Source organism: Balaenoptera physalus (assembly GCF_965194825.1).
Source record: "Balaenoptera physalus genome assembly, chromosome: 2".
In the NCBI taxonomy this organism is placed as follows: domain Eukaryota; kingdom Metazoa; phylum Chordata; class Mammalia; order Artiodactyla; family Balaenopteridae; genus Balaenoptera; species Balaenoptera physalus.
In genome coordinates, this window is record NC_138883.1 from 36,819,580 (window position 1) to 36,835,593 (window position 16,014).

The 16,014-nt window shown below is 40.4% G+C and overlaps 1 protein-coding gene across 4 annotated transcripts in view; it reads right to left on the reverse strand.

Annotated features, from left to right (window-relative positions):
* The window catches only part of LOC309655875 (protein farnesyltransferase subunit beta), a 78,591-nt gene that overhangs the window by 18,671 nt on the left and 43,906 nt on the right, over positions 1–16,014 (reverse strand). For all 4 annotated transcript variants that reach the window (XM_082451742.1, XM_082451743.1, XM_082451744.1 and 1 more), the window contains exons 5-7: positions 14,724–14,870; positions 14,538–14,621; positions 4,179–4,265 (exon numbers count right to left, since the gene is read on the reverse strand). In XM_082451742.1, coding sequence (XP_082307868.1) covers positions 4,179–4,265; positions 14,538–14,621; positions 14,724–14,870 — 318 coding nt within the window. The remainder of the gene's footprint in view (positions 1–4,178; positions 4,266–14,537; positions 14,622–14,723; positions 14,871–16,014) is intronic.

Sequence of the window (16,014 nt, forward strand, 5' to 3'; positions counted from 1 at the left end):
CTGCTGAGCCTGGCCTCCTAGTTCCTCTCACCAGCTGAGTTTCTATGTCTCAGTCTCTCTTTCTCTCCACACATACACGCATGCACACACACACAATATACATTTATTTACATATTCCACTTTCCATCCCTTTGTTTTTACATGCATGAGAGCAATTTAGAAAAATTCTTTGGGAGTATCTTCTAGTTAAATATAACTGATTGAACACAAGAGTCCAGTAAAATGAAAGTAAAGGAATTTTAAAAAAGGATAAACCCACAAGGGTAAAGAGAATAGGAGAGGATATGAATACAGACAGGAGATAACAAAATTGTGAAAGCTGGAAAAGGAGAGAGATAAGACGTAAATGACTTAACAGAACTGAGAAACCTACACCAGCCCCGGGAGGAAAAGAGGGAAGAAGAAATAGAAAGCAAGGTGATATGTTCCGATGACAAACCGGGGGACACCAGGTACCCCTAAAGTGGGATGAGTTTGAACCAAGTTGACTGGTGGTACATTTATAAGAGAATCAGCTATACCTCCAGGTACCCAGCAGGAGATGGGAGGTTTCAGGGGCTGAATGAAGAGGGACTGAATTCCAGGATTTCCAGCACGGCTGAGAGCAGGCGGAGGCACTGTACTGAGCGGGGATTAAGTGAGTCTAAGATCTGAGCACAGGCACCCCCAACCCCTTTCCCTATGAGTGTTTCACAAAGCTGGCTGCTAACTTCATACCCCAACCAGGAATCTGGAAGATTCTTCTCTAGGGAAATGGATAAGCCCAAGGGAAAAACCCTACAGATATTGATATATGAGAATTCCCCCATGAATGGCTGCATCCCAGCCCACCCTGGCACACATAGTTTTTTTAGCACCTGACACTTAAATATGAACACCAGACATTTGAGCAAAGTCTCTTCTGTGAAAGAGACTTTTATGTAAAACATGCAACAAAAATAAGACAAATAAACAAAAATAAGACAAATAAACAAAAATAAATCGGAGGAAATAATGTAGGGAGCAGAAGTAAACTTTAAGTTATATCTTTAGATAAAATATTATATACAAAATAAAAACACTGCAAGGACAAATATCCCTGAAACAAGAACAGGAGAGAATATAAAAAGGAAGTATTCTTTATAAATGGAGATTAAAAGTTAAAACAGAACTGCAGAAATAAAAACTCAACAGAGGGATTAGAAGATAAAAGGTAAGGGAATCTCTCAGAAAGCACAATAAGAAAGATTAAGAGATGAAAGATAGGCAAAAAATTTTTGAAAAATTAGAAGACCAATTCCACTTATTGGATGTTATAAAAAGAGCAAACAAAGAAAACGGAGGGGAAGAAGTTATCAAAGAAATAATAATTTCTTGGAAGTAAAGTACATGCAATTCTAGACTGAAGATAACTGCTGAGTGCCCAGCACAATGAATGGAAAAAGAAATCCATATCATGGTTCATCATCATGAATTTTTCAAACAGCAAGAATAAGAGAAACAAAACAAAAACAAACAATGGATTGGGCATACAGTAGATTGGGAGGCAGTAAAGCACAGTGGTTACCCTAACAGGTTTTGGTCGCTTAATTTCTTTGTATTTTAGCTTAATGTCAAATTCAATATCCCGTCATTTGCTATATATGGAAACTATGACATGGAGAAGTTAAACAATTTATCCAAGGCACAAAGCTAATAAATGACAAAACTGGGCTTCAAACCCAGGCAGTCAGAATTTCACATCTAGTTAAGTGCCTAACAAACCAATCCTGCAAATAACTATATACTCTGGACAAAACACACTAAAACAACTTCCCGAGGGCTAAGCAAACTGAAAAAAGCTGGGGATTTGAAAGTTGGAGCAGACAGTCCCTCCCCTCCCCCACCCTATTTTTTTTCTTCTTGATTTGCCCTGAGGATGGCTACAGTCACCTAACAGTGGCAGCAGCAGGTCAGGGGAAGGCAGCTGAAGCTAACAGAAGGCCCACCATGTTTCTGGCAAGAAGAACCAGGCTGACAGTAATTGAGGAGGAATCCCAGAAAGAGGAGAGCCAGAGAAGGAAAACCCAAATTCCATGTTTAAACTTTGCTTAAAATTTTACCTGACCCTGAATCACACATGCATTGGGCAAACTGAAAGCAGCTTCTGACCAAGAACGGATCCAAGACCTGAGCCCCTGCCCACTGCAGGTGTGTCTAACCAAGTTGATTGCCTGCTAAAGGAAAAATATCAACACTCTTTAAAGCAATCTAACAGAATCCAATCTCTACAATATAACATCACAATGTCCAGGGTACAGTCCAAATATTACTTGACATAGACACTCAGGCAAGTGAGACATGTCAACTCCAAGACAGCCAGATGTTGAAATGACCAGGCAAGAATTTTAAAGTAGATATTATAATTTTATATTTACCTCAGTGAAGTGAAGAAAAATACACTTGTAATGAATGAAAAGATGGGAAATCTCAACTGAGAAAAACAGAAAGTATAAAAAAGAACCAAACCCAGGTAGTCCAGATCAAAAGGCTATATACTCTCAATCTTTAAACTATCGCTCCCTTACTATTGAGTATTACATACCAAATCCTCAGTAAATGCTGGTTACCATTATTATCAGCCTTTTTAACAATGACACTGGTAGCCAGAAGATAATGGAGCAATGCTTAAAAATTCTGAAGGAATACAATTTATCCAGTTTCCAATTTAGAAGTCTCTAACCAAATAAACTATAAATCAAGTGTGAGACTAGAATAAAAATACATGCAAAATCTTTAAAATGCACCTCCGAAGTTCTCTTTCTGGGGATCTGTTGGAATACGATATGTGATTCATTAAAATGAGTGAGTAAACCAAGAAAAAGGAGGACGGGGCTTTAACAAAGCAGAGAAGTGAAGTGAATTTCATGCTGAAAGGAAGCTTCTGGATGCCTGCTGTGCAGCAAGCTGAGAGCAATCTGTCCAGTCTGAAGCAGGAGGGCAGAGGCCGCAGGAGGGATAACTCAAAACGCACTTGCACACACACATACACACACACACACACACACACAAAAGAGAACTGATACATTACCTGAAGTGTTTAACTGTATTGAGAATAATTTTATAGATCTGGCAGAAAATTCGGGAATTAAGAGGTAATAATTAATTCCAGGAAAGTAAAAGTTATACAAAAAAGTAAATATGATCATAGTATCTCATTTGGTTTAGCTGAAAATTGTATTTTCATAGTAGTAAGTACTACTTTGATAAAAATTAAAATGTAAAAAATAAAACAATACAGCTTGGATATAATTCCTCAATAGTACGTATAAATCTACTATACCTTTTTTAAAAATTATGAAATAATTTGAAGGATCCAGGAAAGTATAGCAAATAATATATAGAACATACATGTACCTAACACCTAGCTTTGATTTAGCCATATGCATTTCAGGTTTTTTTATTTTAAACAAACAATTACAGATACACTTGAAGTCTCCTGAGTAGAAGTACAGACCTCCCTTAATCTCATTTTCTTTACTTTCTCCCCCGAAGTAACCACCATCCTGAATTTGGTGTTTATCCTTCCCAGCATGTTTTTATATTACTACATGCGATTCTTCACATAAACAGTATAGAATTGTTTTGCATGTTTTCAAATTTTAAGCAAATGTGATCTGCATGTTTTCTTTAACATCCTCTTTTTTCCTCAACAGTGTTTTTGAGATTCACCCATATTGATACGTGTAGCTCTAGTTCATTCATTTTAATTGCTGTATTATATTTCAGTATGACTACACCACAACTCACTTATCCATCTTGTGCTTGTGAACATTTAATCTGTTTCCAGCGTTTTACTATTATAAACAAGTCCTATGTTTGTCTCTCTCATGCATGTGGTGTGAGTTTCTGGAGAAGTGGAATTTTGGGGTCATCAGCAAGGGCATCTTTGAGATATCTCCAAATTGCTCTCCAAACTGGTTTAAATCCATTTAGGCTATGACCAATACTGTTTACCCAAGGTTTTGATCCTTGCCAATCACATTAAAGAAAGTTTGGAAAAAAAGAAAACTTTTAAAGTATTTTTGAAATGCACAATCCTTCAACCCAGACATCTCTTGTAATTTTATATTCCCTTCTCTGGTCCTTCTGCACTTTATATTTCAGAAGTCTTGACCGCCTGCTGTCTAAGAGGCAGGACAAATCCCAGCTTCTCTCACCTTGCGATCCATTCAGCAGTGCCCTCAAACAGGTCTGGAGTGATGATGTTGGTCAGAGAAGCTACCGAGGCGGCACAGTATGCACTTCTGGAAGGACAGAAATAGAGGGGAAAGTGTTAAGCTTTAAGGAGGAGCTTGAACAAGGCTCACTGAACTTTTTGGACGGATTGCTCTCTGCCTCGTAAACTGTGATCACTGCCTGTCCTCACTCCAAGCCCACTGTCAGTCCTCCTGGGTCTCCAACCAGGAGCACTGACATTCTATTTTGATAGAGTTGCTCATGGCACAGCCTCAGTGAAACAACATGACATTCTATTCTCCCTACCTCCACATGGTCAAATCTACACCAGACGAAATAACAGCCATAACAATTCCTGTTGACAGTGAATTCAGCTCTTCTTTCAAAGACCTACAATGGCTCCCAAAATTCCATGCTGTCATTCAGGTATTTCTGACATGCTCATTCAGTTGTCAGTACTGTTTTTAGATCCAGGACTTGTCTGTTTACGGCATGGACAAGTTAAAGGTTAACTGTATCTTTTCCAAATAGACACAACTCCAAAGCAGGCTGCCAGACCACACTGGCTGCTTAGACCAGGCAAGAGGGACCAGAATATATGAGCCCACTCAGATCCATTCCTTAGGCTTCTAGAGCAAGAAAAGGGTTTTGATTTCAAGCATCCCACCAGTACACACACACACACACACACACACACACACACACACACACACACACTCTCTTTAAAGAGAAAAGAAAGAACATGTCTTTTTTCTTTCTCCCCCCCATGTTATCCTACATGATTTGGAATAATTCTTGTCATTCCATCCTGCCAGCCCTAATTCTTCTCAGGACACCTTTTATTTCAGCTGATCCCTCTATTATGGAACACGTCTACAAACTGTCTTTTCTTCCCTTCCAGGGTCTTTTCAAACATCCAACATCCCAGCTCTGTTTTATGTTGCAGACAAAACCAGTTTGTTCTAATTCTGTTTACAGATCCTTTTTCTAAGGGCTCCTAAGGAATATAAAAGGGAGGAGAGAGAAGGGTCCAGCTTCCGTATTGTTCAATATGGACATAACACTAAGCCAAGTGCACTGAGGCTTTCCAGTGAGCCACAGGCATTATTCTCCTCCCAGCATTTTTATCAGCCTGCTCACACCAGCCAAAGGCACAGCAGAGGCTGAGTTATACCAGCGGGCATCAGAAGCATGAAGAGTCCTTTCTGCCAAATGTTACTATCTACCGTAAGCTAACTTCGAAAGTCTGACCTGACTGCTCTCAGGTCTCAAGCCTCTCAAAGGGCTTCAAAGGTATTTGCTCTTGAATCCGAACATAACCTCTGAGGTAGGGAGGCGGCGAATACAATGCGGTCGCCTCATAAATGGAAGACCTGAGACCTGCTGCCAGATCTCACACTGAGACGGGGAGCGAACAAAACACACCTTTTTCGAGCATCTTCTTCCTCTCTCCCTCTATCCAGACGTCACATCTCCCAGATTTGTCCACTACCCTCCATCCTCTCTGCTGTTACCCAAATCCAAGTCACCATTAACCTGGGTCAGTCTCCCTCTAGCCCTGAAACCAGAGGATTTTCACTAAAACACTACAGTCTATTCACTGCAACTGCAGAACTTCTAATAAAATACAAATCAGATTGTGTCACTCCCTACTTAAAACTTGTCACTGGCTTCCCACTACCCTTAAAATAAACTCCAGCCTTCTCAAGGAGACTTCGGGGCCCCGCTGGCTATTCCCAACCTGGCCGTCCAGCTTCATTTCTCCCCCTGCCCACCAGGCCTCTGCACTTCAGCAACAATGAACTTCTCCTTTCCTGAACACACGCTATGCTCTGTCACCAAAACTTTTGCAAATGCTGGCTCCCTATCTCCCCACTACCCGCCCAGAATGCTCCCGGTTATATAACCTAGATTAGGAGGTCAGGAGTACATAACTGCTCCTTTCTTAAGAACTGAGAAAAAAATGGTGCTTGCTATGAGTTCATTGCAACTGGATTAGTGGCAGTCCACAGGAGCTGTGAATGCCTGAATAAGCTCATATCAGAAACTGGAAGGAGCTGTGACAGACCTGAAAGATCAAGAGACCAGTTCTGCCTAACCCAGAATGAGACAAGCTAGCCTCCAGATGCCAAACTGTCCCCATCAACTGCTGCTTCTCCTCAGGTCAAATCTACTCAACAGCACTCAGGAGTAACGGCTGATGCTTCCAGGCAAAGACAATTAAAGGAAGACAAAGTGAAAAGTGATGGAACTGGGGCACTAGAAACCACGCAAAGCAGGGAAACTGCATGAGACCTGCTAGGTTTCATTCATCATTCACATCTTTAATCCTCTGTAAATGAAAAGCATGGCTCGAATGGCAAAACATTACCAGAAGAGCTCGGGTAGAGGAGGAATATGGCTACAGTGCTCTTCAGTGAAACAAACCTATTTTATTGGAGGGGCTTCCTAGCATTTGTCTAGCAGATATAAATAAGAAAACAGAAGGAGAGAAAGATAGACAAGATGAAAAGGCAGAGGGCTATGTACCAGATGAAGGAACAAGATAAAACCCCAGAAAAACAACTAAATGAAATGGAGATAGGCAATTTTCCAGAAAAATAATTCAGAATAATGAGAGTGAAGATGATCCAGGACCTCGGAAAAAGAATGGAGGCAAAGATCGAGAAGATGCAAGAACTGTTTAACAACGATCTAGAAGAATTAAAGAACAAACAAACAGAGATGAACAATACAATAACTGAAATGAAAACTACACCAGAAGGAATCAATAGCAGAATAACTGAGGCAGAAGAATGGATAAGTGACCTGGAAGACAGAATGGTGGAATTCACTGCTGCAGAACAGAATAAAGAAAAAAGAATGAAAAGAAATGAAGACAGCCTAAGAGACCTCTGGGACAACATTAAACGTAACAACATTCACATTACAGGGGTCCCAGAAGGAGAAGAGAGAGAGAAAGGACCCGAGAAAATACCTGAAGAGATTACAGTCGAAAACTTCCCTAACATGGGAAAGGAAATAGCCACCCAAGTCCAGGAAGTGCAGAGAGTCCCATACAGGATAAACTCAAGAAGAAACACGCCAAGACACATAGTAATCAAATTGGCAAAAATTAAAGACAAAGAAAAATTATTGAGAGTAGCAAGGGAAAAATGACAAATAACATACAAAGGAACTCCCATAAGGTTAACAGCTGATTTCTCAGCAGAAACTCTACAAGCCAGGAGGGAGTGGCATGATATACTTAAAGTAATGAAAGGGAAGAAGCTACAACCAAGATTACTCTACCCAGCAAGGATCTCTTTCAGATTTGAAGGAGAAATCAAAAGCTTTACAGACAAGCAAAAGCTAAGAGAATTCAGCACCACCAAACCAGCTCTACAACAAATGCTAAAGGAACTTCTCTAAGTGAGAAACACAAGAGAAGAAAAGGACCTACAAAAACAAACCCAAAACAATTAAGAAAATGGTCATAGGGACATACGTATTGATAATTACCTTAAACATGAATGGATTAAATGCTCCAACCAAAAGACACAGGCTTGCTGAATGGATACAAAAACAAGACCCATATATATGCTGTCTACAAGAGACCCACTTCAGACCTAGGGACACATACAGACTGAAAGTAAGGGGATGGAAAAAGATATTCCATGCAAATGGAAATCAAAAGAAAGCTGGAGGAGCAATACTCATATCAGATAAAATAAACTTTAAAATAAAGAATGTTACAAGAGACAAGGAAGGACACTACGTAATAATCAAGGGATCAATCCAAGAAGAAGATATAACAATTATAAATATATATGCACCAAACACAGGAGCACCTCAATACATAAGGCAACTGCTAACAGCTATAAAAGAGGAAATTGACAGCAACACAGTAATTGTGGGGGACTTCAACACCTCACTTACACCAATGGACAGATCATCCAAACAGAAAATTAATAAGGAAACACAAGCTTTAAATGACACAATACACCAGATAGATTTAATTGATATTTATACGACATTCCATCCAAAAACAGCAGATTACACTTTCTTCTCAAGTGCGCACAGAACGTTCTCCAGGATAGATCACATCTGGGGTCACAAATCAAGCCTTAGTAAATTTAAGAAAACTGAAATCATATCAAGCATCTTTTCTGACCACAATGCTATGCGATTAGAAATCAATTACAGGGAAAAAAAACATAAAAAACACAAACACATGGAGGCTAAACAGTACGTTATTAAATAACCAAGAGATCACTGAAGAAATCAAAGAGGAAATCAAAAAATACCTAGAGACAAATGACAATGAAAACACGACAATCCAAAACCTATGGGATGCAGCAAAAGCAGTTCTAAGAGGGAAGTTTATAGCTATACAAGCCTACCTCAAGAAACAAGAAAAATCTCAAATAAACAATCTAACGTTACACCTAAAGGAACTAGAGAAGAAGAACAAACAAAACCCAAAGTTAGTAGAAGGAAAGAAATCACTAAGATCAGAGAAGAAATAAATGAAATAGAAACAAAGAAAACAATAGCAAAGATCAATAAAACTAAAAGCTGGTTCTTTGAGAAGATCAACAAAATTGATAAACCATTAGCCAGACTCATCAAGAAAATGAGGGAGAGGACTCAAATCAATAAAATTAGAAATGAAAAAGGAGAAGTTACAACAGACACTGCAGAAATACAGAACATCCTAAGAGACTACTACAAGCAACTCTATGCCAATAAAACAGACAACCTGGAAGAAATGGACAAATTCTTAGAAAGGTATAACCTTCCAAGACTGAATCAGGAATAAATATAAAACATGAACACACCAATCACAAGTAATGAAATTGAAACTGTGATTAAAAATCTTCCAACAAACAAAAGTCCAGGACCAGATGGCTTCACAGGTGAATTCTATCAAACATTTAGAGAAGAGCTAACATCCATCCTTCTCAAACTCTTCCAAAAAATTGCAGAGGAAGGAAAACTCCCAAACTCATTCTATGAGGCCACCATCACCCTGATACCAAAACCAGACAAAGATACTACAAAAAAAGAAAATTACAGACCAATATCACTGATGAATATAGATGCAAAAATCCTCAACAAAATACTAACAAACAGAATCCAACAACACATTAAAAGGATCATACACCATGATGAAGTGGGATTCATCCCAGAGATGCAAGGATTCTTCAATATACGCAAATCAATCAATGTGATACACCATATGAACAAACTGAACAATAAAAACCATATGATCATCTCAACAGATGCAGAAAAAGTTTCTGACAAAATTCAACACCCATTTATGATAAAAACTCTCCAGAAAGTGAGCATAGAGGGAACCTACTTCAACATAATAAAGGCCATATATGACAAACCCACAGCAAACATCATTCTCAATGGTGAAAAACTGAAAGCATTTCCTCTAAGATCAGGAACAGGACAAGGATGTCCACTCTCACCACTATTATTCAACATAGTTTTGGGAGTCCTAGTCATGGCAATCAGAGAAGAAAAAAGAAATAAAAGGAATACAAATTGGAAAAGAAGTAAAACTGTCACTGTTTGAAGATGACATGATACTATACATAGAGAATCCTAAAGATGCCACCAGAAAACTACTAGAGTTAATCAATGAATTTGGTAAAGTTGCAGGATACAAAATTAATGCACAGAAATCTCTTGCATTCCTATACACTAATGATGAAAAATCTGAAAGAGAAATTAAGGAAACACCCTCATTTACCACTCCAACAAAAAGAATAAAATACCTAGGAATAAACCTACCTAGGGAGACAAAAGATCTGTATGCAGAAAACTATAAGACACTGATGAAAGAAATTAAAGATGATACCAACAGATGGAGAGATATACCATGTTCTTGGATTGGGAGAATCAATCTTGTGAAAATGACTGTACTACCCAAAGCAATCTACAGATTCAATGCAATCCCTATCAAATTACCAATGGCATTTTTTACAGAACTAGAACAAAAAATCTTAAAATTTGTATGGAGACACAAAAGACTCCGAATAGCCAAAGCAGTCTTGAGGGAAAAAAACGGAGCTGGAGGAATCAGACTCCCTGACTTCAGACTATACTACAAATCTACAGTAATCAAGACAACATGGTACTGGCACAAAAACAGAAATATAGATCAATGGAACAGGATAGAAAGCCCAGAGATAAACCCACGCACCTATGGTCAACTAATCTATGACAAAGGAGGCAAGGATATACAATGGAGAAAAGACAGTCTCTTCAATAAGTGGTGCTGGGAAAACTGGAGAGCTACATGTAAAAGACTGAAATTAGAACACTCCCTAACACCATACACAAAAATAAACTCAAAATGGATTAGAGACCTAAATGTAAGACTGGGCACTATAAAACTCTTAGAGGAAAACATAGGAAGAACACTCTTTGACATAAATCACAGCAAAATATTTTTTGATCCACCTCCTAGAGTAATGGAAATAAAAACAAAAATAAACAAATGGGACCTAAGGAAACCTAAAAGCTTTTGCACAGCAAAGGAAACCATAAACAAGACAGAAAGACAACCCTCAGAATGGGAGGAAATATTTGCAAATGAATCATCGGACAAAGGATTAATCTCCAAAATATATAAACAGCTCATGCAGCTCAATATTAAAAAAGCAAACAACCCAATCCAAAAATGGGCAGAAGACCTAAATAGACATTTCCCTAATGAAGACATACAGATGGCCAAGAAGCACATGAAAAACTGCTCAACATCACTAATTATTAGAGAAATGCAAATCAAAACTACAGTGAGGTATCACCTCACACCAGTTAGAATGGGCATCATCAGAAAATCTACAAACAACAAATGCTGGAGAGGGTGTGGAGAAAAGGGAACCTTCTTGCACTGTTGGTGGGAATGTAAATTGATACAGCCACTGTGGAGAACAGTATGGAGGTTCCTTAAAGAACTAAAAATAGAATTACCATATGACCCAGCAATCCCACTACTGGGCATATACCCAGAGAAAACCATAATTCAAAAAGACACATGCAGGCTTCCCTGGTGGCACAGTGGTTAAGAATCTGCCTGCCAATGCAGGGGACACGGGTTCGAGCCCTGGTCTGGGAAGATCCCACATGCCACGGAGCAACTAAGCCTGTGCGCCACAACTACTGAGCCTGAGCTCTAGAGCCCGCAAGCCACAACTACTGAGCCCACGTGCCACAACTACTGAAGCCTGCGTGCCTAGAGCCCGTGCTCCGCAACAAGAGAAGCCACAACAATGAGAAGCCTGTGCACAGCAACTAAGAGTAGCCCCTGCTCACCCACGAAGAGTAGCCCCACTCACCGCAACTAGAGAAAGCCCACGCACAGCAACAAAGACCCAACACAGCCAAAAATAAATAAATAAATTTATTAAAAAAAAAAAAAAGACACATGCACCTCAATGTTCATTGCAGCACTATTTACAATAGCCAGGTCATGGAAGCAACCTGAATGCCCATTGACAGACGAATGGATAAAGAAGATGTGGTACATATATAGAATGGAATATTACTCAGCCATAAAAAGGAATGAAATTGGGTCATGTGTAGAGATGTGGATGCATCTAGAGACTGTCATACAGAGTGAAGTAAGTCAGAAAGAGAAAAACAAATATTGTGTATTAACGCATATATGTGGAACCTAGAAAATGGTACAGATGAACCGGTTTGCAGAGCAGAAATTGAGACACAGATGTAGAGAACAAACGTATGGACACCAAGGGGGGAAAGTGGCAGGGGGGTGGTGGTAGTGGTGTGATGAATTGGGCGATTGGGATTGACATGTATACAGTGATCTGTATAAAATGGATAACTAATAAGAAAAATAAATAAAAAATAAACATACACAGGTTATTTGTGAGTAAAAAAACAAAAAACAAACAAAAAGACAATTATTGGGCCTCTTTGAACTCCAGAATTCAATGGACACCTCTTGTAGAAAAAAAAAAGAAAACAGAAGGAAACGGGCGCCAGAACGAATAAGTTAGAGAGTAATCATATCTGAAAAAGGTATGTGATAAAATGCCAAAGCAATCTTGCCAGGGTTTGTTTGCTTTCACCTATAATCTCAGGAAACTTTAAAAAGCTAAATTTGGAGTACCTGTAGAACAGGATGAAAATGTAGAGACCAAGAGGGGGAAAACATTTTTTAACTTTTTTCTTAAGACGTCAACACAGTACTGCTTTTCCTCAATAGTTATATTGGCTTCACTGGCATACACTGTGTAAAAACAAGACCACAGGCCCAAAAGGGAGTCCCTTATGCTAAACTCCACATTGCCAAACGGTGACTTCATTATGGTTTCTGCCCTCCCAGAAATGGAATCTTAAACCTGTCAATCAGGACTCACCTGATCAGCACCAGTGAGGTGATCTGCCTGGTGGACGTAGCCAACCCGCTTTTTTGTCTGGTTTAACTTCCTTGTCCCTGCTCCCTTCTGCCCATAAGAGTTTCTCATTTTGTACAGCTCCTCAGGGCTCCTTTCTGTCTGCTAGATGGGATGCTGACTCATTCAAATCAATTTTTGCTCAAATAAATTCATAGAATTGTTAATAGGCCTCCATTTATCTTTTAACAACAGATACCAGGATATTGTGATATAAGAAGAAATATGTATTTGGTCTTCTCCTCAGCACAGAGCTCATAAAACCCGTGGAATTTCCTGACTGATGGGCAATAGGAGAGTCTTGTTACTCATAACATGTGCCCTTCGACCACACCTGAGTTTATGCTAATGAGGTGACTCCTGGAGGATGAGGGCTGGTTGCCAGAGGCACCAACCATGGAATTCGAGGGTTGGAACTTTCAGGCCCACTCCCCAGAAGACTGAGTTAATCGCCAATGGCCGATGAGTTCATCAATCATGCCTACATAGTGGAGCCTCCATAAAAACCCTAGGTGAAGGAGTCTGGGGAGCTTCTGGGCTGTGGACGCACCCCTGTGCCTGCTGGGAGGGTGGCACATCCCAACGTCACGGGGACATAAGTCCCTACGCTTGGACGTTTCCAGCCCTCACCCTATATACCCCTTCATGTGGCTGTTCAGTTGTATCCTTTATGACATCCTTTATAATAAACTAGTTAAACAGTAAAAAATTCTCCTGAGTACTCTAGCTCTCCTAGCAAATTATTGAAATGAGGAGGGGGTCGTAGGAACCCCTGATTTGTAGCCAAGTCAGGCAGAAGTGTGGGTAACTTGGGAACCCACTGCTTGTGACCACTGTCTGAGATGGGGGCAGTCTCGTGGGACTGAGCCCTTAACCTGTGATGTCTGTGCTAACTCTGGGTAGTTAGGGTCGGAACTGTTTAATATGAGGAAAAAACACCCCGATATTTCATGTCAGAAGTGTTTTGAGTAGACAGACAGTTCTCCAGGTACCTAGGTTTCCAGATACCTAGTCTACTTTTATGGTTTGAACAGACAGGTTACAGACAGAAGAATATCCTTCACTGAAGGTCTTTGTAGCCCGGTTACCTACTTTTATCTGCAACGTGTTTTGTGCTCCGCAACTTTCATGTTTTTTTCTTCCCCTATACTTTCAAACCAATAGTTAAGCCAGAATATTAATCAACTTGTGTAGAGGAAAATACATTTACAAATAGGCAATAAGATGGCTTTGATATAGAAACCTCATAAAAAATGTATTTATCAGACTAAGGAATAATAATCTGGTATAAAATCTCAATGATCCACTGCCTTTGAGTAATGACTAATTCAATGAATTCCCTATATGCTTCATAGGCAACCTCCTGCCAGGTGAGTAAACTACTTGCTAGGTACTTGTAATTCTTGAGAAAAATGATCATTTTGAGCCAGCTGGTTCCAATCAGTTCATGCAACTGTTTTTCATACACCTTACTGGCCCCTAAGGGTTTCTGCACCACCCAAAGCAATTCTCACACAGTTGTTAAACATTCTCATGATTTCATCAAATTCATTCAGAAAGTATCTCCCATTCCCAAGTCAGAGAGATGAAAGATTATATTACACTATACAGTTACATCTTACAGTATATCCTTTCATACCAAACAAATGTATTTTTCACTTTTAAAACAAAAGCATTTGATTTTGTTTCTGTGTTACTTATATTTTGGCGTTTACATAAAAGAAGTCAAGTGACAGTGACCCCTGAGGACATCTGTATCGTATTTGCAGTGATTATGAACTGTGTCGCTGACACTTTACTCTGCATGTCATTCGGTGAGACAAGGCAGCAGCTTCCCTGTGTTGTTCCCCAGGCTTGGCATCTCTGATGGCAGATAAACCCGAGAATCTGCTGACGCAGCAGCCTGAGAAAAACCCCACTCACCTCACGTCCACCTCACCTCCAACATGCATGAGAAAAGAGCCATCGGGTTGCTTCAGCGAGTACAAATACTGGAGAAGCTTCTCTCTGAGAAACGAACAGGAAAGAGGCAGGAGATGGCGATGGTTGGTGAACTGTCAGCAGGCGGGAGCCCAGCTGGGTGTCCAGCCCCACAGGCTTTGACTGTACCTGTTAATGACATCATAGGCCTCTTCGGTGCCAATGATGCACAGCGCGTTGACTGCTGCGTACGTGGGCGCAAGGTGTGGGTACTGGCCAGGGCCCCCTCCAAAGCCACCTTCTGGGCTTTGACACAGCTCCAGGAACTGACACACGCTAAGTACACAGCCAAAGGGAAAGACAAGGTCAGACAGCATTAATTTCAAAACACCGAATTCCACCAGTCCATGCCTTTCCAAGCCTCCGCCCTCTTCAAAAGGGAAGAAACCTCCCCTCCCCACCTAGTGAATAGATACTGAATACAGTTAACACCTGTAAAGGGCCTAATTCTCTAATGATAGCCTGATTCTCTATCATCAGCTTTGTGTGCCCTCCTTTCTGAGTTTTGTATTTAAGCATTTGCCTAGTCATGAAGCAAGGAACATAAGGCCGGGCAGAAACACACAGCCTTTCTTAGAACTGGGAGTAAGTCTCATGCTTCTTGACCCAATCTTTCCCATACTTTTCTCTCAATTTGCCACCCTGGATCTACGGAACCAGCCCATTCTCATTGCCTCTAGGGTATCTCCCAGGCTTTGGATTTTGCCTAAATCGTGGTGATACTCAATTGCTGGTCTAGAGCCATCACCTAGGCCTACCAGGAATATTTAAAGAGGTGCCTTCTCACTCCCATTGCCGTGTAAGCCCCAGTGGGCTACTGATTTTTACTCCGCTCACCGACAAGAAACAAGCTTCCAATGGAGTCTGCCTCCATGGTTAGGAGAATAAGAAAGAGGTGGGCTTCTGCTTGCTCAGCTCACTGTGGCAAACTTAAGCACTGCTGACTCCTATCACAGGAATGCATCCCAGGCTGCAGGCTTTTGGAGAGTTTCTCACAGAGGCTCCAGCTCCTTCACTGAGGGAAACTGTTTATTGAGGGTTGGCCTCCAAGCCCTTGCTTCCAAGCATGGCATCAGTCTGCCCAGAAGTTATCTTCTTGCTTTAAGTGAAACCAAGAGAGCCCCTCTTTGTCTAAGGTCCTCTAAAGCTGTTTCCGCACAACGTAGCAGGAACACAGCTTCCTACTAGGACAAGTCCTCAGTTAAGAGAACCAGCTGCAAATCTGTGTCCTTCTAGTGCTCAGACAGCCTTCTTTTCCTGGGCTCTTTTGTCTCATTTTTTCTTATCCACTGCTGCCAGAGAGATTGCACAGACTCTACTTAATCTCCACTAAGACACAAGTTGATTGCGCCTCTCCCACGTCATATCTGATGACTTTTGATTTCAGACCTGCCATTATCTGGGCAGGGACAGCCATAGA